This window comes from Onychostruthus taczanowskii, unplaced genomic scaffold (assembly GCF_017590055.1).
Source record: "Onychostruthus taczanowskii isolate IOZ18803 unplaced genomic scaffold, ASM1759005v1 scaffold4, whole genome shotgun sequence".
NCBI classification, from domain to species: domain Eukaryota; kingdom Metazoa; phylum Chordata; class Aves; order Passeriformes; family Passeridae; genus Onychostruthus; species Onychostruthus taczanowskii.
The window spans coordinates 19,367,330-19,388,273 of record NW_024501459.1 but is presented as its reverse complement, the minus strand read 5'-3'; the positions used below and the strand labels follow the sequence as shown (position 1 = coordinate 19,388,273).

Here is a 20,944-nt window from a genome sequence, read left to right as displayed (position 1 = left end):
TTACAAAAAGTAAGCACTAATTAACCCAAAGTGCCTTCTCAGAACAGCCCATTCTCCCTCACCTTTCAAGGAAAAAGTATATGCAACTCTTTATTTCCACTAGTCTTTCAAGATATACAATCTGGCAATTTTACAGAATCTTCCTGGTCCCAAGTCTGTATCAGTGTTTTTCCCCTTTGTGTATTTATTTCCAAGTAGAACAAATACTCCTCAGTGCTTCTAAAGAAAGCCTTATTTTGAGCCTCATGTCTAAGCTAAAAATACTGATGCAATTTTCACCTGAAGCAATGTCTTGCAAAGTATGAATGTAGAGTGCCTCTCTATAGATGCTAAGTGCATCTTTAGCTACCAGAAATCTCATGGAGGGATACAGCTCTGAAGTACTCTGCTAAATTTTATAAGAAATATGACTGCCACTTTCAGCATACAGAATGGGAGACTAGTGCAACATGCAGCATTGATTGTTTATTCAATAAATACTTAACCCAATTATTGCCAACCAAGGCAAACAGTGCAGAAATTGTCATTTATAGATACAAAAGTTTAACAATTTTTTGTATAAAGTCAGTTGCTACTATATCCATACAAGTACTTCAAAGAGGTTTTTCTGCTTCAAAATTGAGGTTATCATTATAAAAATACAGAAACATATAGCTGGGGGTTTAACATGTCTTTGCAAGTGTAAATTCTACAGTTATATGGGAACATGACACTTCTATGTTCAAGAAATTAAAGTGAACACTGTGATAGAGACATTTTCTGCACTGACAATTTCATGATAGTCCTTAAATATATCTTTCTTGGTCCTGGGTATACATTTAAAATGAACTTGCATCACATGTTTATCCTGAGGTCAGCTGTGTAAAAAGGAAAGCCAGTTTTACAAAGATACTTGCAGGCTTCTTGTTCAAAATATGAGGTTATTTTTATACAAGCCAATAAAACTCCTGGGGGGAAGGAAAAAACCCAGCACTCTCACCAGTGTTTTAAGAAAAAAACTTGTGACATCTTTGGGAATTACTTCCAAAAATATGTAGGCTAGCACACCCAAATGCTGTATCACCCAACTAAAATTTCAATATGCATTTGCCAAATTTGAAACTTAGAAACCGTTCTGAAAATAAAGTATATAAATCCCCATGAAGAATCTCCTTAACTTTCTCATCTCAAGATCCCAACCTACAACACAACTTCTGCAAGGAGGAAGCTGCTGAAGCCTGTGGGAATCTGCAGAGTCTTCAGGCCTGCCTGCACAGGTGAGGACGTAACATTTGGGTGTCCATCACCCAGCATGGGGTGCAGTTATGATCTTGTCAAAGCTCCACTTTGAACACAGCAGTTATTTTCAATAGCACCAACAATCTCTCAGATACCAGCATTTAGGCAAATACAGACAAAAAACAGGTTTGTTTCTTCCTGAATCAGCACAACTGGTACAAGGCACTGCTTGGCATAGGAAGTCATAAGTAACAGCAAAACAAGAGTTCCCAAGTTTTGTGACATTTAGGTTTGTGCATTGGATGACCTTGTAATTAATTATATACCATGGCTAGAAAAATAAGACAGTCTACATGATTAACAAAAACATCACCATCCCGTGCATGCTCACAGTTTTCCTCCCTGGTTCTAAAAAAACCCCACATAACATACCAATGTGAAACATTACAAAGTATGGATTGTTAAATTAAGAAAGTACATTTCATTCTCCAATCTTCCATGAAAGTCTAACCTAGACACAACTCAAGTAAATGAAGTTGGAAAATATTCTAATAACATTTGCACCAGTCTATCCCTGCAGAGGAGAAAAAAACCCAACTATTGTCTAGAGAATTCATAGATTGAGGCACATTGCAGTTGAAGATATTCAGGCATATTTCATGGCTAGAACAGGATTTCTCTGAGGAACCTCACTACAGACTTCCCCAAAAGCAGCTCCATATGGTTTGAAACACAGCTTGCAACACATGGAAAAACATTTGGTCCTTAATCGCTACTGTCTTCATCATCATCATCATCAGATACATCATTTAAAGATGACTTAGGCGACTGGCTGTAGGAGTCTGACCGAGTGGACTGACAAGCAGCCATCTCCCCCGTGGAAAGAAGATCGTAGCAGAAGTCGCAGATTCTCACCGGCTTGGAGGACTGGCTGGGGAGCAGGAACCTCTTTTCCGAGCAGGGCCCGCACACGACGAAGCCGCACTTGCGGCAGTGGTGACGGCGATTGACGGGCGTGAACTTGGCCTTCTGACAGCGCATGCACACCGTGGCTTCCGAGTCCGGTACCCACACAGCTGCGTGTTCATTGCTAGGGGTCTTCCCACTTTTGGAAAGCAAATCAGAAACACACTTATTTATGTGGTTCATCCACTCTGACTTCTCTGTAGCAGTGGCAGCATAAACCGCAAAAGACTTTGTTGGTGTCTTGATAAGCCACCCATTCCGTAAGTCCCCCTCATCCTGGATGGAATCAATAGTGACGTTTTCCAGTGGGATTATGTGCTGTTTGTTGTATTTCTTCTTCTGGATGACGATGTTACCATAAACAAGAATGTCATTGAACAGGAAAAACTGCCTTGCTTTGGGCTTCTTCCTACACAGTTTTGTTAGGACTCCTTCTCCAATCAGAACACGGCCAGGAATAGTCAGGGGTTGACCAGCTGCTCCAAAGCAGTTTTCCACTATACTTATTCTTCTAGTATTTGCCTCGCTGTTTGCCAAGCGATCCACCATCTTTCACAAGTATCCTAAAATCAGAAAAAAGGTTTTGTTATTAGAAGAGGACTGAATTCAACAGCAAGCAACCTTCCCCAAGGAAGGTACCAACCCCGCATTTCTTAAAATATCTAACAGGACCTGCTGGCTGAGAGGCATTGACTTGGGCTAGATTTAAATAAGTATTAACACCTAAGAATTTTTAGCAACAGATTAGTCTTTTTTCCAAAAGCAAAAATGTTCTATGCTGCTGACAGCTATCTTTATCACACAGACAGCACCTACAGCACTGCATTTGGGAGCATCCCGCAACAAACTAGCTCCTCTCTAGTAAGACTACTGCATCCTGGTTTAATGCTCATATTTCTCTGTATATCCTCCTGCACCTACTCCAGATAGCAACAGGAAGTATCATCCATCATTTCAAATTCTAATGCTAAAAAAACATCAAGTTAACTGAGCAGCCTGGAGACCCACATTAGTTTTAACACAACAAACAAATTATATAATTGCTGTTCACATAGGAAACCACACTTCCCAAGCTAGCTCACTACTGCTCATTTTTTTTCAGTATGTAAACCTCAAATCATGGGCCAAAACCATGAATCTACCTGCTGGAAACATTTTGTACAGGCCACAGCTTGCACCCCCCACTACATCTGCTTTCATGGCAAACTCTTGAGCCAGAAACAGGGAGTGAGTCATGGCTGGTGGCTCATCACCTGCTTGCTGCTGCCTTCATTTTGCAGGAGTCCCACAGTTCCTCCCTCCTCATCTACATGAACCACATCTGCATCCATCACATTCAGGCAACCTACACAGAGGATAAGCCACACAGCTCACAATTGCTCCTGACAAAGACTAAGTGACCTGCACCAGCTCAAAGTTTAAAAAAGATTACTTTTTATTTCAGGAAGTGCTAATGAACTGTATGCTCCAATTACAGATTAAAGCCCCATCTTGCTGTTCCTCAAGTAGCAAATAAGATTTTTTTTCTTGCGTGAGATAGCTAAGGCACCCAACAGGGAACTAAAATTAAGAAGTCACTATAGTGATTCATACCTTGGCAAACCACTCTTTAGCCTCTTTTGCCCCAGAATTTCCCAGGCAGAACTCTGGCAAAGGCAAATCCTGCCAGCCCAATCCAGATCTGCTCCCTTCAAACTCCTTGTGAGTACAGCCATGAAGCTGTGCTTGATGGAGCAGTGAGGCATCTGGCAGAGGCAAGTACTACAGACAGACTTTCTCAGCACGCCGAAGACGCCCCGCCATGCCTCGCACAGGGCTGATGCTCACACCACCCCTTGCTACAGCCACGGCTTTGAACGGTGAAGAAGAGTAGAACAGCAAATACTCCAGTGCCTTCTACCTGTGCTTCACAACACATCCCAGGCTGGGAAATCCTCTACATCACCTACTTCTTTAACCTGCACTGCCTGCCATCAATACAGCAGCAGCCTACAACTGAGAGGAAACTGGGCTGAAACAAGGCTCAGACTTGATGTTACTCAGACTTGATGTTACTCAGACTCCATTGCTCTGCTACAACCTGATCCAGGCAATCTTCCTCCTCTGAATCAAAGCACAGATACTTCCTTAGAAAACAGGGATGAAACATCTCACCAGGCCTCAACTAAATAAATATGTTACCTGTGATCACATATATTTTATTGTAAGTTACTGCTTTGAAAGTGTAATTAGTTTCACACTAAAGGAGTTTGACAAGTGAGCTTGCACAGATAGAACTACCTTTTTTAAGGTCTGCACACATTATCTTGTATTTAAGTCTGACACTCAAGACAGAAGAACCTCTAAAAGTTGTTTCTCAGCGCTGTTTTTGAATTTTCTTTACACGCCTCACAGCATTAGTTACAATACATGAGTATTGCATTAACTGCTTTTATGGTTAGGAGAATTATAAAGCCACCAAATACAAAACAATTTTGATCAGCAGAAGTTGAAGACAAAATACAAACTGCCAAGTAAAAAGTAATAAGAAGGGAATGGAAAAGAAACTAGCAGCTTTTTTATGTGCACTTGCTGCTGTCCTAGGCTCCAAAATGAAATTCAGGTGCCTGAATGCTAAAGCCTGGGATCTGGAATGACAGTTAATTGCCATTAACTGCCAAATAACCATTCCCATTTAACAACATAACAGAAATTCACAGCCTTTGCAAGCATCAAAACTGAACCGACAGCCCTTCAAATTTAAAAAGCAAGGCCTCAGTCACAGGGTCAGTCTGAAGTTATTTAGTAATCCCATGCTCTCCATGAAGTGGGAAAGGACATCAGTCATCAGAACGCAAAGCGAACAGCCCAGAAAACACATTTTTCTGCAGGTACAAATCAATATGCACTTATGTACTTACACATTTACACAAATTATCTGCAAGTTACATCAAGTTAAATGTTTTTGGTTAGTCCACAGGGGGAACACTACTCCCACCCCCACAAACACAACCATATTGAAGGGTTTCAGTGGAGCAAGCTCTCGGTGTGAAGTCACAGCCACCTGTAGGAAGCAGTCGCTGCTCCACAGCTCCAACTCAGCCTCTGCACTCCCGCCAATAAACAGCAAACTCAGTTCAAGGCCACTGCGAAAGCTTTCAAAATACAAGTCACTGGGAGAAGAAAACAAGGGCAGAAAAAACCTAAAGGTTTTAATTAACTGTTCCCTAGGACAATTGCAGAGAAAACAACTCCAGCCAGGATCATTTAATAATCACCATGGCTTGAAATCAAGAGACACGGCTCCAGAACTTTTGCCTGAGACTATTTTGAGCTTGTTGTGAAAATAACCACTAACTGGACATTAAACAAGAATCCTGGGAAAGTTAAAGACTATTACAAAAGACAAGATAAATTGCATTTCTTCTAGATTGAAACTTTTTTCTGTGATGGATAAACATTCCCACTTGCCAGCCTCAAGGCCATAAATGCCAGAGACTACTGCTGCCAATTCCACCTTTCCAAGGCATTAATTGTATCTTCCCACACTAACAGATTGGACTTTTTAGAATAAGCATTCAGATATTTTTCTCTTGAGTTTTTCAAAAACTAGAAATGAAAAATCCATCTGAAATCCTATGCACACTAATGCTCATACACCTTCACTAGCCTTTTCTAAGAAAGGAAGTAAGTTCAGAAATGGAAGGGAAACTACCCAAAATACATCCTGATTACAAATAATCATGAAATGTGACAAAAACAAATACAAGAGAAGACATCCCTAACAGACAGGAGCTGAAGTTACAAGAAGTTCACCTCTTCCTCTCATGAGCACACTGACCAAGGAGATGTAAATTAAATATTATCTGGACACACAAAGGAGTCTTTAACCCCAAGATGTCACAGTCCAAAAGCAAAGTTATCAATCAGCAGTCTTTAAAAATTACAATCTTGTCTTAAAGCATATTCAGATCTATGGTAAGAGACAGCAGATCATCATGCTCTGGAACTGGGTGGCAATATCCTCCTCTCTTCCAGCTAAACTTTATTCTGAAGTTTCTACTGTTGGCCACCACGAGAAGCAGATACTGGATTACTGCCCTGAAGACGAAGGATGTCAAGACCTGACCAAACAAAGTGATTCCTGATTGATGGCAAATTGCTGAAAACATACCCAAAACCTTCCTCAAGCAAGTGAGGAATAAACCAGAACTACAGGCTTCAAAATAAAAGGTTAGACAGCTCCACTTAAGGGGAGAGTGTCTTACACATAGTCTCAGTTTAGGGATGCTATGAAATCTATCATATGTGACTAATTTCACACTTCTGGCACACAGACTCCTAAACTCCTAAAAGTCCTGAGGCTTTACGCAAGGGGGACTCCATTTGTGATGGACTGCTGGTCCTCACAGACATCAGATTCATGTGCTGTGTCCAGACTGCAGCACAATACTAGCAGCTAGTCAAAACATTACAAAACCTGCCCCCAAACAAACCAAAAGAACACAAACAGATCACTTTGTAAGAAAAGTAGCTACAAAGAGCTACTTCACAAGCAGGGTTTAGCAGCCTTTCCAAATTAATAAATCTCAACTCTCAAAATGCTGCAATACCTTCAGTTTGTCCATCTCACACACACACTCTTAGTACCTTTCATGATTAAAATGCTGGGCAAAGGCTTTCATTTCCATGGCATAATATGCTGTTTAAAGGTGACAAAATATTTCATGACACAAAGCCCCAACTATTCTACAATATGAAGAACTGTTTATGACACTTATTTCCACTTTTATTCACAAGAAGCTTCTAGAGAAAGAACAATTCTGTTATCAAGATATCAAGATCTTCTTGCTCCCCTATTTCAATCTAGTTTTACACTTGTATCCTGTTGGTGAGAACAACCACCTTCAATGTGATCAAGCAATAGACATCAGTAAAATTTCTGAAGAACTAACAAGTTATCCACTTACCTAAAAAACAATCCGTGTTGAGGAAATCACACATTCACTACAATTATTAACATTCCAAACTACTGCAGCAGGAAATTAATTCTATTAGGGTTGCTGTGCACTGACAAGTCACTTTCCACATAATTTTTTCTTTCTGCCACTGTATCCTGGAGACCAAACCAATGACGTCCCAGAACTCAATGCTTCTACAGGTCTCATTTAAAATAGAATGTTTATTTCATATGCTAGCTCTGCTTGTGATAGTGGCCAGACTAAACTGCACAGAATTGCTGCAGCTGAAGATAGACATAAGGAGTCAACCAAAAAGAATGCAACCCTGACTGACACAGTCACACCCAATTCACTACCAGTACATTAGCACTGCAGCAGATAGCATTAGCACCATAAGCAGAACCACAAACAACAAAGGTGCTGGAGGGGAGAAATGAGATGGAAAAGCTGTTGTGGCACAGTGAGGCACACTGCATACAGCTCAGCACAAAAACATTTCCTCACCCCAGCTCAGTGTATACTACTATCGCCTGCACTCCCTTCAGGCTGTAGGACAGGCACAGAGGGTGTGCAGGAGAGACACAACCCAAATTCCCAAGTTTCTTCAGCAAGACAGCAGAACTGGCAGTGCTTCATTACTTCTGGCTTGAGCAAGAACAAATCAAGTCCAGTGTACAGTCCCTGCTAGCAACTGTTAATTAATAAGCATCTAATTTTTAGCATAATTTTTCTTCAACACTGCTTCAAGGGAGAAAAATATTACTGGCCTTGTTATAATTATCAGTTCATCTATCATCATCTTTGCAATTAGCTATTAGAGGCTGTTAACAACTACATTTAACATACTGCATTAATACAAACCAGGCAGTCTGTATTTCTCAGAGCTATGGTATCAGGACACAGTTTATCCATTCCTATGAATACTCATAGTTAAGGTGATAGCTTTAAAGAAAAAGAAGCATATTTAAGCCGCTGAAAAAAGTACAAGAGCTCAGAGCTAATCACAAAGGGGTCCATCCAGTCCTAAAGTTGCAGCAGGATCCTGGATGTTTTAAAGCCAGATTCAGTAACACAAGCCCAATAAAAAAGTGTCACAAGCCACACCATCAGAATGGCCAGGTGAGATCTAGATATGGGTGCACTGAAGCAAACGTAGAGAATAGAAAAGAGTCAGAAATGGAAGAGTATAAAAAGAAATAAAGACAGAAAAGGTAGAAACAGAAGCTCTAAATCAAAGCATGTTATACCTTGCCACCCAGTAACTTCTAAATAATTATCCAGTTGTGATAGAGAGCCCTTGTTCTCACACCTGCACATACAACACCAGCAACTACGCTACAACACATACGTTCAAATTAGCCAACTCTCCTTCTTACCTAAAGGTAACATACATGCTTCACACAAGTTTCTAAGTCTCTTAATAGCAGGCAAAAGTTACAGGTTTTATCATGTTTGACTCCACAACTTGAAGGTTCTGAATAAAACAGAAATTTCAAACAGAAATTCATTTTGCTTCATTATACTTAAATCACACAAATTAAACATACATGAAAGGTACAGAAGAACAAAAAATTTTTTTGCAAGAAGAAAAAAGTAAATTGTAAACCAAAGACAGCCAAGAACTATCTGCACACCAGATATCTAATGTGCATTAAATAACTGGTTTGCAAGATGGTTCATTATTTGGATTCACAGAGGAAAATATCACTCTTCCTAAGAGTTCATCAGGCAGATGATGAGACTTCATCAGGCAGAATCAGTCATTTAGTTACATGGAAGTATTTTAGTAACAAGTTTCAAATAATTATTATATTAGATCATCACATCAGACTCATACAATTTTTCCTCTTGCACTTTATCTATGCAAGGAAGACAGGCTAATTTGAGTTACAGTTGCACAAACACCAAAAATTGAGTTACCCAGAACCCTCATACATCCCTCACTTAAAGCTCTGTCAGAAACAGCAGTATCACTACTTTTTGTGGACAGCTATAAAGGCATCTCAGTACTGTTATACAATATGGTGACCTCTATAAATATTATATATACTGGTCTTAAGAGCAACATTTGACATTTTGCACTACTGCCAAGTAAAACACAAGTGTAAATTTCTGAAGTGCAACCTGTTTAAGGAAACTTATCCATGTTTAACGTGCTGAAAATTGTTTTAGTGTGGAAAATTGCTGAACTAAAAACACGCACAGCAGATCTGATACAAGTGAGAAGACAAATCAGCATGTTTTAAATCTTACTTCAGCCTCGCTAGTTACACCTCCTACCCTGCATCCTTCAGTACATCCAGAGAAGGATGGATACTGACGCTCGTCCTGGCTGGCAAAATTACATTTTCTATGGACTTAGATCTCATCAGCTGTAATCAGAATCCAAGCATTCATGCACAAGCCACCTTTATGGTCCTTGACAGGTAGGGACAATAACAAAAGCTGGATTAAACATAATATAGAAAGAAGCATTTAATCAAACTTTATTTCTATAATTTAGCATGTAAAAGAAAATACTGAGGAAAATTAAGAGTTAAGCTTTAGCAGCCCATTTTTAATCTATTTGTATTTCATTCAATTATCTACAGTTATTTAAATACATCTGTAACAATTAACTGATGGCTTTTTTAGTGTTAATTATATAGTTGCATTATCCACCAATTGCTTTTTATTAAATAGTAAAAAGACCAATTTGAGCATACAGTTAAGTGAAATTAAAAAAAAATGCACCCACAAAAATACTATGTTGATATGAGATATGGGTATGACAAATGTTTTCTAAAGGTCTTATCACTGCTAAAAGCTGACACAACAGCAACAACTGAATGCCTGTCCTGTGCTGGAGCTAGGTGGATGCTATTTAAAACATAAGCCAACAACTGTCACTTAAAGAGAAATACAGCCTTCTAACAAGCAGTTCTCTTAATTATTCTCTTCAAAAAAGTATTCCCCAAACTGCTGTGTTTAACAAACAGTCTTGCTATCCCTATCATAACCAGCTGCTAAGGATATCGAGGATAACCCTTATAATACATCAAAGATGTAACAAGTGCAACAAAAAGCTTCATCGCAATACTGAAAAGAAAAAAGACCAGAGATATGAAAGAGACTTTATCAAGGTAGAGATGATAGCAGGAAATGAGGCAATAAGATCCCTCTGAACTTCAGCATAGTCTTTATTCAGATAATCACTTTTGACTGACCTGGTTAATGGCTGCAGTGTTCAGAAAGGTGTTGATAGTGGGATAGAAACTTTGACTTGATTTACAGACCAAAAAAAAAAAAAAAAGAGCCCAAACAACCTTATCCTTATGGCAATGTAAGCTACTGAATCTTCAAACCTTTCCCCACATCCTTAATAAATACTGGTACTTAAAAAAGGCAAAAAACCTGCAAGACAAAACACTAGAACAGATGATGGCAACACCAAGGCTGCTTCAGATTACAGATGTAAAGATGCTTGCAACATTTTATTCTGAACACTATAAAGAAACAGTGTAAGCAGCAATCAGTAGCACACTGGCAGCAAAGAGGGTGTTACTGTAGACCTCTCCCAAGTCTTATTTTATGATTCTCATGATTTTTAGGATTTTCTTCCCCCCATGAAGACATCTTCCTGCATTGTGCAAGCCTGTGGAGCAATGGCTCCAGCGTGGGGAAACAGAGATTAGCTAACTCACCCCCTTACTGGTATATCCAGTATGACCCAGCAATCTTAACCCTTCATTTGTCTCAACCTGCTGGCCAATGCTGTGGCATCAACCACAGAAACCATGCCGGAAATATGTTAACAGCAACCACATTACTTCATACTCTGCAGCCTGTGAACACTCTGCCTTGACAAAACTTTAGAAACCTTCAGATTATTTCTGAGTCCAGCATACAGTCACGTCCAACTACATCAGGAAAGTCATGAAAGCAAATCCATGCATTTGTCTGGTTGGATGTCATCATAAACCTATAATTACTATAATGAACCATATGACAGTTCATACAAACTATAATTAACTGTTTTGTTTTTACCTTCTGCACATGATTGTCACAAAGCAAATCCTACTAAAATTCTTCTTGAAAGAACAGTGCAGAAATTCTTGTTTTAACTGGCTGACATCTTATAGTTTAGTAATCCTTTCTACAAATTACAGTTAATTTTTGTATAATCTGACTTCTATCTTACAAGCAAAGACTGCTCTTTCACTTTAGTTCACCAGTTGTGCAATAATTGCTCATATAATGTAAATCATTCTAAATGTATAACAACAACCAAAAACCTCACTTTATTATCAAACTTGCACAGCAAGTGCATTGCTTTTCAAGTTTGCATTATCCAAATGAGTTAGGAAGTCCTGAGTTAAGACTGCCTAGAAAGGCCAATTCTATCTTCAGGATAGAGATCATTTCTAGGGAGATCTTTCAAGATGTAAGTTCCCTAACCCACTCAGAAGCTCATTTGGGTACAGAAAGCTATTTTTAGCAAAAGACTATTTATTTTGCCAAGCAGCATATGTATTAGCAGAATAAGAGCAGAGCAATGCTGTTTTACTATCCAGGCTACTCTGCTGAACAATCACCACCACACTCCTTGAGCCGCTGTATGCAGGCAAAACCGCCCAAGTTCTGCACATCAGCTGCACACAAGGTTTGGTATTTAACACCATAAACCTCAGCTGGAAATAGAACACCCACTTAACCTGCTTGTAAACAGAAAGTCCACCTCCCACATCCAGAAGAGTTATAATTCTAAGTAATCATAGAGGAGACACAAAGAAAATAAAGGCATGCAGAAGAGGGCTGTCCCACCAGACATGTCTGGCCTGTTTTAAACCTGCCCTGCATGAAGGATGAGAGGAACCACCTTGGCCATAAAGCCACGTGCAGGAATAGCAGCACCCCTGCTCCAAGCAAGAAACATGTGGCACCCATGAAAGAAACAGACAAATCCAGAATTACTGAGTTCAAAGCTGCTCCCACTATTTTCTCCTGCTTGAGAAAACATGAAAGATGGAAATGCAAGCACTACTAAAGGGTTTGTACCACAGGGAAGTACATGACAGGAGGCCTCAATGCACACCTAGACCAGTTGGAAGGGGTAGTATTTCCCTTCTGTCCCCTGCAGCACCAGAAGTCATCCCTGAATGCCTCTTAGGAGAGAGGATACCTCACTGCAGAAGTCCAGGAGGAACATTCTTGTAAGAGGTCCAACTTTTTAATGAAGTCAGCTGCTTATTACCACTGTCAGGCATCTATCTACAATAAACCATGGTAGCTAGTACTGTTTTTGTCTTCTGGCATGATAGAGACAGAGCTGCTGTTCTGTAATAATTCTTCATCCCCCACCTGGCAGTCAGGAGTTGGAGCAAACAGAGCAGTTATCTAAACTAACTTCTCTGTGTCCTTACCCATCTCTTGATAAACTGAGCATTTCCCAAGCACCTACACAGGCTTACATGGCTTTGAGCAGCACTTTGGGAGCTGAGATGCTGCCACATTTAGATGAGGAAATTCTTAACACTGTTCAAGATGTGAAAGAGAAGGTTGCCAGCATGAGCATGTGAAATAGCTACAATTAAAGCAATTATTATAAAAGTAACCAACAAAAAACATACCAAAAAAAACCAAAATAACAAAAAAAAAAAAAAAAACCCACAGCACACACCCAAAAAACCTGAAAGCTTGAATTCTGCAAAGATGAACAGGCAGGCCTGATCCACCATGAATAGTGCTCAACTTTGACAAACTTGTCTCTCAAAGCACAAAAAGCAAGATCCAGGCAACTACAGGCACAGCAAATACTTGCAGCTGTCAGCATACTAAAACGGGGATAAGTAAAAAGGCTGATATTTTCTATATCTAAAAATTATGTATTAATAAACTACATAACACAAGCGTGCCCTTTAAAATTAATTAACAAACAACTGACTAAAAAAGTCCAGTATTCAGATCAAGTTTTTGTTGTCATGGGAAAACACCTTAGTATTTTGACTTGCCATTTCCATGTATTTAAGAGCACTATCAGTGGTTTAGCTTAACTTCTGGTGCTGGCAAACTGCATCTTTCATTTTAACCAAAGCACTGGGGACATACACCAGAGTATAGTTTCAAAATCAATTTCCACAGAGCTGAAGTTCAAAAAAGCTGAAGTTCATTCTGAAGTTTTCCACAGTTCTAAGTAAATAAAAGACATCAGAAGAAGCACAGACAACAGATCAACACCTTCGAAATGTGCCTGAAGAGTCAAGGGCAAAGGACACAGCAGCCTGGGATCCTACTCCACTTCAAGAAGCTCCAGGAGACACAAATCCCAGCTGCTAGGTCGGTGCCTGAAAGATACTTGACCCGGCAGCGATACCAAACAGTAGGATGTATTTTTCTGTTTACAATGTAACGTTTCCCTACTCCAAGTGTTTAGCTGTTTGGAGAGCCTCTCCCACAAAATGTTACTGTCCCGTTTGGCAGCAGGGACTCACTCACCCCTCCCTCCCTCCCAGGCTGCCTGGACAGAGGCCGGGAGCGCCCCTCCCATGCGCCACACGGCTTTCCAAGGAACAGCTTCACTGGTGACAGCCACTGCGGCAGCGCCGGGCCGCACATCCGGACAGCTGGGCTAGCAAAATACTATGACAGACATACACACTTAACATTAAACGGACATTGGGTGAGAGACATTTAAAAAACACCAAAAAACCAGCCAAAAGGACCTGACCAATTTCTGAGCAAGCTAGAGCCTACTTCAGCTTTGTCAACCCGGCATAACAAAGAGAACCCACTGCATCAACATTTTCAGTTTTAGAAAAGACCTATTTAAATTCTTTTGAGGAGGGGACGCAGCATCATCAGTATAGAAAAACACAGATGCAGATGCAGCTGTTCTACAAGAACTATTGCCAAATCCATCTCGCAAGCAATTTTCCAAAACCAGATTGGCTGTGTGGTTTGTTGTTGTTATGGATTATTACAGCACACGGGGAGGTAACTTGTAAATGGCTACCCAGACCTCTCAGTCTATGTGAAAAAGAGGATTTTGGCTTCCAGTGACTGAAATAAATTGTATTTTTCAGCATGCTTCTTGCAGCAACTTTAACTGACAAGTACAGAATATTCACAGAAAGATCTCTATGCATCTGTAAGACACAAGTATACATTAAAAATAGCACCTCCTGGATGTCAGGGCACCTGCTTGTTTCAGCACCTGAGAGCTACCAGACCACCTACATGTTCCAAAGGCCTTCATCAAGTTCACGGAATTTATTTTTCCTTTTTTTTTTTTCCCCCAAAAATGCAAACCTGTGACACGCCAGCCTGTTCAGTGGCTCATGTATTTTTTATTATGCATACGTACTTAAACAAGATTTAAAAAAAAAAAAAGCTTTCTGTTGTAAGTTTTCTTCGATTCACTTTTATTACCATTATGAGAGAAGTTACTGACTTCACTAACAGTCAAACAAGGACTAGAGGACGGGTAATAATTCACAGCACGACCAAACTAGAGAGTTACCAAATAGTCAGAGCCTGATGAGAGCCATTAATTTTCTACAAAGTACTACAACACAAAAGGACTTTCACTTCTAGCAAGCCATGTTTTAAAAGAGAGCAAAGTTTTCCCATGAAGTCTCACAATTTACAAGCACAGCAACATAATATCATTGCTATTTCATTTTTATTATATCAATTTTTTTCACCTGCACATGTTCTTTGAATCCTGTTATAGGAAAAGAAGCTGCACAACAAAGAGGTTTCTTTTATCAGCTCAGTAATTTTAAGCATTTCCACAAAACTAAACAAGACAAACCAAGTAACACTCAACCTTCTCTCTTCTAAGCAGGTGCAATCACCTCAACTTTCCCCTGCTCCTGACCCACCTAAGCTAAGAAATATCTACTTTAAGAGGTAACCCTAATAATATATTATACTGTAGAAATACTTTCAGGAGGTCAGGCAGCTGACTGCTGACCTAACAGGATCAAACAAAACACTGCTGGAGCACATTTTCAATATTATAGTAGGAAAACCAGAATATACAGACTTACTGAACTCTTTCAAATTCTTCACTCCTTAATTAAAAAAAAAGCTCCAGGTAACTTCTACCACTAGTTCACCAGCAAGAACAGACTAAGGACAAGTATGACTGGTCGCAGGGAATCCTTTCCCTACTATTTAAAACCACTGAAACAAGTTGCCCAAATTCGTACCAAAAATGGCTCATACCCCAGTAACCATGTGCAGGGCTGGCATCAGGAGATCCCAGAGGTGCAGGCAGCCAAAAGACAGCTCAGGGCTCGGAATCAAACTCCATGTGATTTTCAGAAAGCTTGACAACACTGAAGTGCTGCCATCATGGACCTGTCACTGCTGATCCCTAGCAGTATTTAAAATATCTTTACCCAGCATTATTTAAAAACACATAAGCCAGTATGGCAAGGGCTGAATTCTCTTTCTCAGCAAGGGACACAAGACCTTTCTTACACCAAATGCTGCTACCTGGTGAAACATGGATGAATGATAAAGGTCTAGAAAACCGACATCTGACAGCTATTAATAAAAACCAAAAGGAAAGCTGTAACAATGATACCATAAATAAAATTTGTCAACCTTCAATGTAACCAGCTTTTCAAACATAACCTGTGTGTTAAAAGGGCAGTTCACTTGCCTTGATGCTGTTAACCTAGATCAGAGAGAAGGGTGGAGGGGGAACTAATCACTGCCACACACAGCTTTCAGAACAGAAGTACACTGAAAATCACTCTCACAAGTTTTACATTACCAAGTATTGACAGCTAAGGCAGGAGAAATTTAAAGCAGAAGGAGAAGGGTAAAATCAAGGAATTATTTCCTGAAAGAACCCCTTAATCACAGCAGTTTAGTGTAGGTGATGGCTTCCTGGGAAATGCATTCACTGGCCCTTTACCCTTTCACTGCTTGTCAGATGTGTTTGATTTATTTTAGTTATATGGAAAGCAACTGGAGTACAGACTATACTGAGGAAAATTGGAAAACTGCACAAAGGTTTGCACTGAAGTTAACCTGCACAAGGAAGATGCTGGCAACCTGAATGGCTGCATGTATGGCACACTGTTAATTTGGTTAGCAAATGATGTGTACCCTTTAGAAATGCAGATGTTAAAGAACATGCTGTAACTTTTCCTTTTTCAGAAGGCATACTAAGCACTTAAAAGCAAAACAGTTACCTCTAGATGATATGCTGGAGGCACAAGAAGCACTTAAAAAAAGCTAAAGCTGCTGATACAAAGATCCTATTTATCACTATTTAGCAGCCCCCTGTGTCTATTTGAATCAGTAAAATTTCTCAAGAGATTGCCTCTCAACACAGTAAATAACTGCTTGCATGTCATCTTACTGCATTCACCCACATTCTTACAACCCCCATTACATTGGGGATTGCAGGGCAGGCTGATGCAGCAACAACATTCCTGTATTTGAAATCCTTAACTTTCAACTGTTTTTTTTTTTTTCTTCTTTTGGCACACATAGTAGGATTTTGGCACAGTCTGACAAATGCCAAAATCCCGCTACATTACATACACAAGACACTTAACACTGTTTTACTGTAAAATAAAATTATGCAAAGAGAAAAAACAGAAAGTCACTCTCTTCCATTTCACTTTTAAAATCCTTAAATTATTTACAATCACTAAAAGCTAAAAAAACCCCAACCAAATGAACAAAAAAAAAAATCAAAATGTGATTTTGTCCAAAGAAGCAGTACTCTTACCTATGTATGCAACTAAAGTCAAAATGTGTGCATTTTTGACTGTGTAGCATTAAAGTGGCAGGCTGAAAAACATGCAGTACTCTTCTCTCCAACAACACTTCTGCACAATAATACTTATTTTCATAAAAGGAGAATCTTTGTCCTACAAGTCTCAATAAAGCCACTTCTCATGTGTAAAGATTCATTTATTTCAACCCAACTACTCTTGCAGTCCTGAATTTGCAGGACTCTACTTGCTAACATATTCATATCTTACAATTCACAACAACAATAAAATAATCTTTAGCAAACATATTCTACCACACCTATCTATAGAGCAGTTTTTCATTTTCACCCCCTCAACTATAAAAACAAGTCCTCCAATGAATCATGAAGACAAAAGTTATCCTACAACAGCAAACTTGGCACTTGCAGCATTAGAGAGAAAGTTTTAAATACGTGTTTCTATTTCAGAAATCCACATTTGCCTGTATGTATTCTCTTTTGGAATATCATACTTTCATCCAAATACTGAATTAGTTCATGAAAGCAGTAAAATATACATATACAAGCACAATCTATAACTTAAAAAACCCCAAAAATTAAATGGGAAAAGTAAGCTTCAATATTAACACAGCTCAAAATAAGACACAAAAGTACCTTTACACAATTTGAAGCTGTACAGAATAAGGTTTCATTTCCTAGTACAAAATCAAGAATTTGTACTTCTTACCTATCATCATCTAAGAATCGTATTAGTTGTTAATACTGGGATTTCCTTATTTGACATCACCCATTAATAGGTGTACTTTAAAAACAAAAACTGGCATGCCATTTTGTTTGCTAGGACACCACTTCCAACTTTTTCTCACATACATTTTCATAAAATCAGGTCTGCAAGTACTAAAAAATTCAACTCTGCCTTATCTATGTGTCATGCCTTGACCCTCAGCTTTCACTTAAACAGTTCTAGCCCTCTTTGGTGAAGACAAGCCACTAAAAATGCTGTAAGTGTACGAAACCAGTGTTTGTACTCTGCCATAATTGCTCTCATGGGGCTTTTGGCAATGCTCTGTCATATTGTGCCTTACCTGAAATAGCAGTTCCACCTCTTTACTGCTCTGAAACTAGCCTGCATCCACTAACCACAGCAGTGAAACTTAAAACCCACCACACCTTTTGAATATAGCAAACGTTTTGCCAATGATAATTGTTGTAAACTAAAGGGCTTTAGGATACTACGGATAAATCCTTCTGTCACTCTGGGGACATGTCTAATTACTACGGTTAAAGCTCAGCCCTTGATTTCAGGGAGACAGGACAAAGCTCTAGCTGAAAAATTATTTAATCACTGCATCTAATGAAAACTTGCTTTTCTGGTAAAAAGATGCTACTCTCTTTCTACAGAATACAACAGAGGAAACTGAACCAGCTCCTCCAGCTAAAAAATTCTACACACCAGTTTTCATTTAGCATTTAAGGGACTTCCTCTATGTGGGCTTCCATGTAGAGCAAAACTCAGACACACCAAACGGCACACAGCTGATTTGCATTCAGAAGGAAGAATTTGGGACTCAGGCACACAACACTTCACTTTCACTGTTGTTTTCAACAAAATTGGTGGCACTAAAACTCTTGGGAAAGTATTACTTAAGAAACTGAGCTGATATAAAAGACATTTAACAACACTGGGATTCTTATTATCCACTGGGATTAGTCAACAGTATTTAGATTAGAGGCTAAAAGCAAGAGCACTGCCTTCTGAGCTAAAGAACCGATTCCATTCTGCATGCTGATGACTGAACACAAAGCAATTAATCTGCAGGATCTCAGCACCCATTACACTGCTGTCTTTAAATACTTTCCTTCTTTCAGACAGGCATCCCTAAAATAATTCAATATACACGTATCAGAACTTAACATCGGAATATTTAAGTTCTCCTTATTTCAGGAGAGAAAGGGGAATTTGCAGTCTCAGTTCTGAAACAGATTCCTGTGTTGTGGGTCTGGTTTTAGAGTCACTTTGCCTACTGTATTAACCTCATCTGACCTTAAGCTGTTAGGCACATTGAAGCATCAGTGAAACATATAGTGTTTCTCGAATAAGCATCAACCCTTTCAGTGACTCTTAGCACACCCTGAGGACAGCCTGAATTAGAACTTAATGATGCTTCTGGAACCATTTGCATCAATTGAGCCAAAAGACAATCCTCGATCTCTGGTTAAGAATATAAAAAGGTCCTTTGCTTATCAACAGCCATTGTACTGATGCTTCATGTCAAAACTCGAGTTACAGCTGTTTCCCTTAGTAGGGACAAAGCCGATGCCAGGACGTGCTGCCCAGCAGACTCACCCATCGCTTTCTTGCCGTGATGAGCAGTTTTGCCATTTATAAACATCGGTGCCTATGAACATAAGTATTTCGAATGAGGCGAGAGGAAAAACATGCAGCTGTCTTTTCTCGAGCTACTTTCAGAAAACAGCTTATGAGCCATACGTATCTCTGGCACACCAGTTACACTGCCCTCAAAACAAGCGACTTGCACGGAGGGGAAAAAAAAACCAAAAAAACCACCTTATGCTCGCAGCCGCACGAATCGCGGTTCCGCTGTGTTTTCACAACAGTGTCAACACTTTTCAGGCGACTCGCTCCGAGAACGACACGGAATTTCACCGGGCGAGCGAGGGGTCGGGGGAGCGCGCCCCGCCAGCCCGCCGGGGCAGGAAGCGCCCTCCGCCCGCCGCCTCAAGGCGCCTCGGCGGAGTCACGAGTCCAGGAGTTTCGGGCACTTACGTAACGCCGCGGGGCCGCCGCCGTTGTTGTTTCTCCCCTTTCCCGAAGACGAACTCGTTTCCGAGACCCTCAACTCCCTCAGTGCCCTAGGACAAGCCAGCGCCCGCCGCCGCCGCTTCCTTCCCCAGGTCCTGCCCGCCCCGCCGCCTCCCTCCCTCCCTGCCGGCGGGACGCGGCGCTGCCCCAGCCCCGCGGCGGGACAGCGGAGCCCAGCGCCGCCTCCCACCGGGGAGCTCCTTCCCCCCCCCGGGCAGCCCCCGGTTCCCAACATGGCCGCGGGAGAGCGGCCGGAGTCCCGGCGGAGAAGAGCTCCGCAAGGAAAGTTTTCCTCTCGCTCCCCAGCGGGCCCCGACCCAAGCCGATCCCTGGCCGCCCGTAACACGGCCGGACGGTGCTGCTCACCCGGTACACCCCGCTCCGGCCGCCTGCCCTATTCGCCGCACGGCCGCGGTCATACACCCCGCGCCGGGGGACGGGCTCCGGGACACCGCCCGGCGGGGCGGGGCCGCCGCCATCTTGGGCGGGAAGGAACAGCGCCTCAGCCCGGAGCTGCCCTCAGAGCCGCCCTGAGCGGGCTGGGAGCGCCGGGGGCGGCTCGGCTGATCCCGACCCATGAGTGGCACCTCGTGGAAGAGGGATACTCCAGGCAGGACAGCTGCCTCTTGGGGGTTTTTTAAGAGGCGTTCTTTGTGGACGATCGCGAGTTTGTGCTCGCGCCCGTGGCTCTAAGTATGCTCGCCCAGAGGTAATTCAGGATGGGCGCGTTTTTAAGCACCTCTCTCTACGCAGCACACGGAAGGGAATTAGTAACATGTCTCAGTCTGAAGAGGTGCTGGTCAGCCTGGAGAAACTATGGCAGAAGGGCTCTCACCAGAAACACTGTCAACACAAGAAGCCCCTTCCACCTTCTGTGTCAGAATTTTTTGTGTGTACACATCGAGTTATCCAGAGCAGTATTTTCCAAATCTAGCCGGCTGCTCGGCAGCTCTCCTGATCCTCTAGGATTTCAATCTGTTGATGGATGCTGTCAGGGGGGAAGGGTGGCTGGGAAGGTTCTGAAGAGCTGTGGGGCAAGGAGAGGTAAGAGTGCACAGCACTATTAACTTCGATGGTGTCGCTCTGATGCCAAAGTGTGCGCTGGAAAATGGCCCAATGGGCTTTTTTTTTTATTTCCCCCAAGAAAATTTCACTTATATGTAATATGACAGCTACTGGAAAAGGGCCCAATGGGCTTTTGTTTTTTTTATTTCCCCCAAGAAAATTTCACTTATATGTAATATGACAGCTTCGTTTTTCAAATTTCACATTATTGAG

The 20,944-nt window shown here is 41.0% G+C and overlaps 1 protein-coding gene across 5 annotated transcripts; it reads right to left on the bottom strand.

Annotated features, from left to right (window-relative positions):
• Positions 1–452: 452 nt before the first annotated feature.
• On the bottom strand, positions 453–20,139 carry PLEKHF2 (pleckstrin homology and FYVE domain containing 2). Of its 5 annotated transcripts, XM_041412912.1 has the most exons (3): positions 20,033–20,055; positions 19,190–19,241; positions 453–2,747 (listed from the first exon to the last, which is right to left on the bottom strand). In XM_041412912.1, exon 3 carries the CDS (start codon positions 2,731–2,733, stop codon positions 1,984–1,986), a length of 750 nt encoding a protein of 249 aa, XP_041268846.1. In that variant the 5' UTR covers positions 2,734–2,747; positions 19,190–19,241; positions 20,033–20,055; the 3' UTR covers positions 453–1,983. The 5 variants fall into 5 exon arrangements, with proteins under 5 accessions (XP_041268846.1, XP_041268843.1, XP_041268842.1 ...); XM_041412909.1 differs by lacking the exon at positions 19,190–19,241 and having other exon boundaries at positions 20,033–20,139; XM_041412908.1 differs by lacking the exons at positions 19,190–19,241; positions 20,033–20,055 and adding an exon at positions 19,631–19,804.
• Positions 20,140–20,944: the final 805 nt, after the last annotated feature.

Coding starts and splice junctions, on each gene's coding strand:
- PLEKHF2 (XM_041412909.1), bottom strand. CDS start 2,733: ATGGTGGATCGCTTGGCAAACAGCGAGGCAAATACTAGAAGAATAAGT.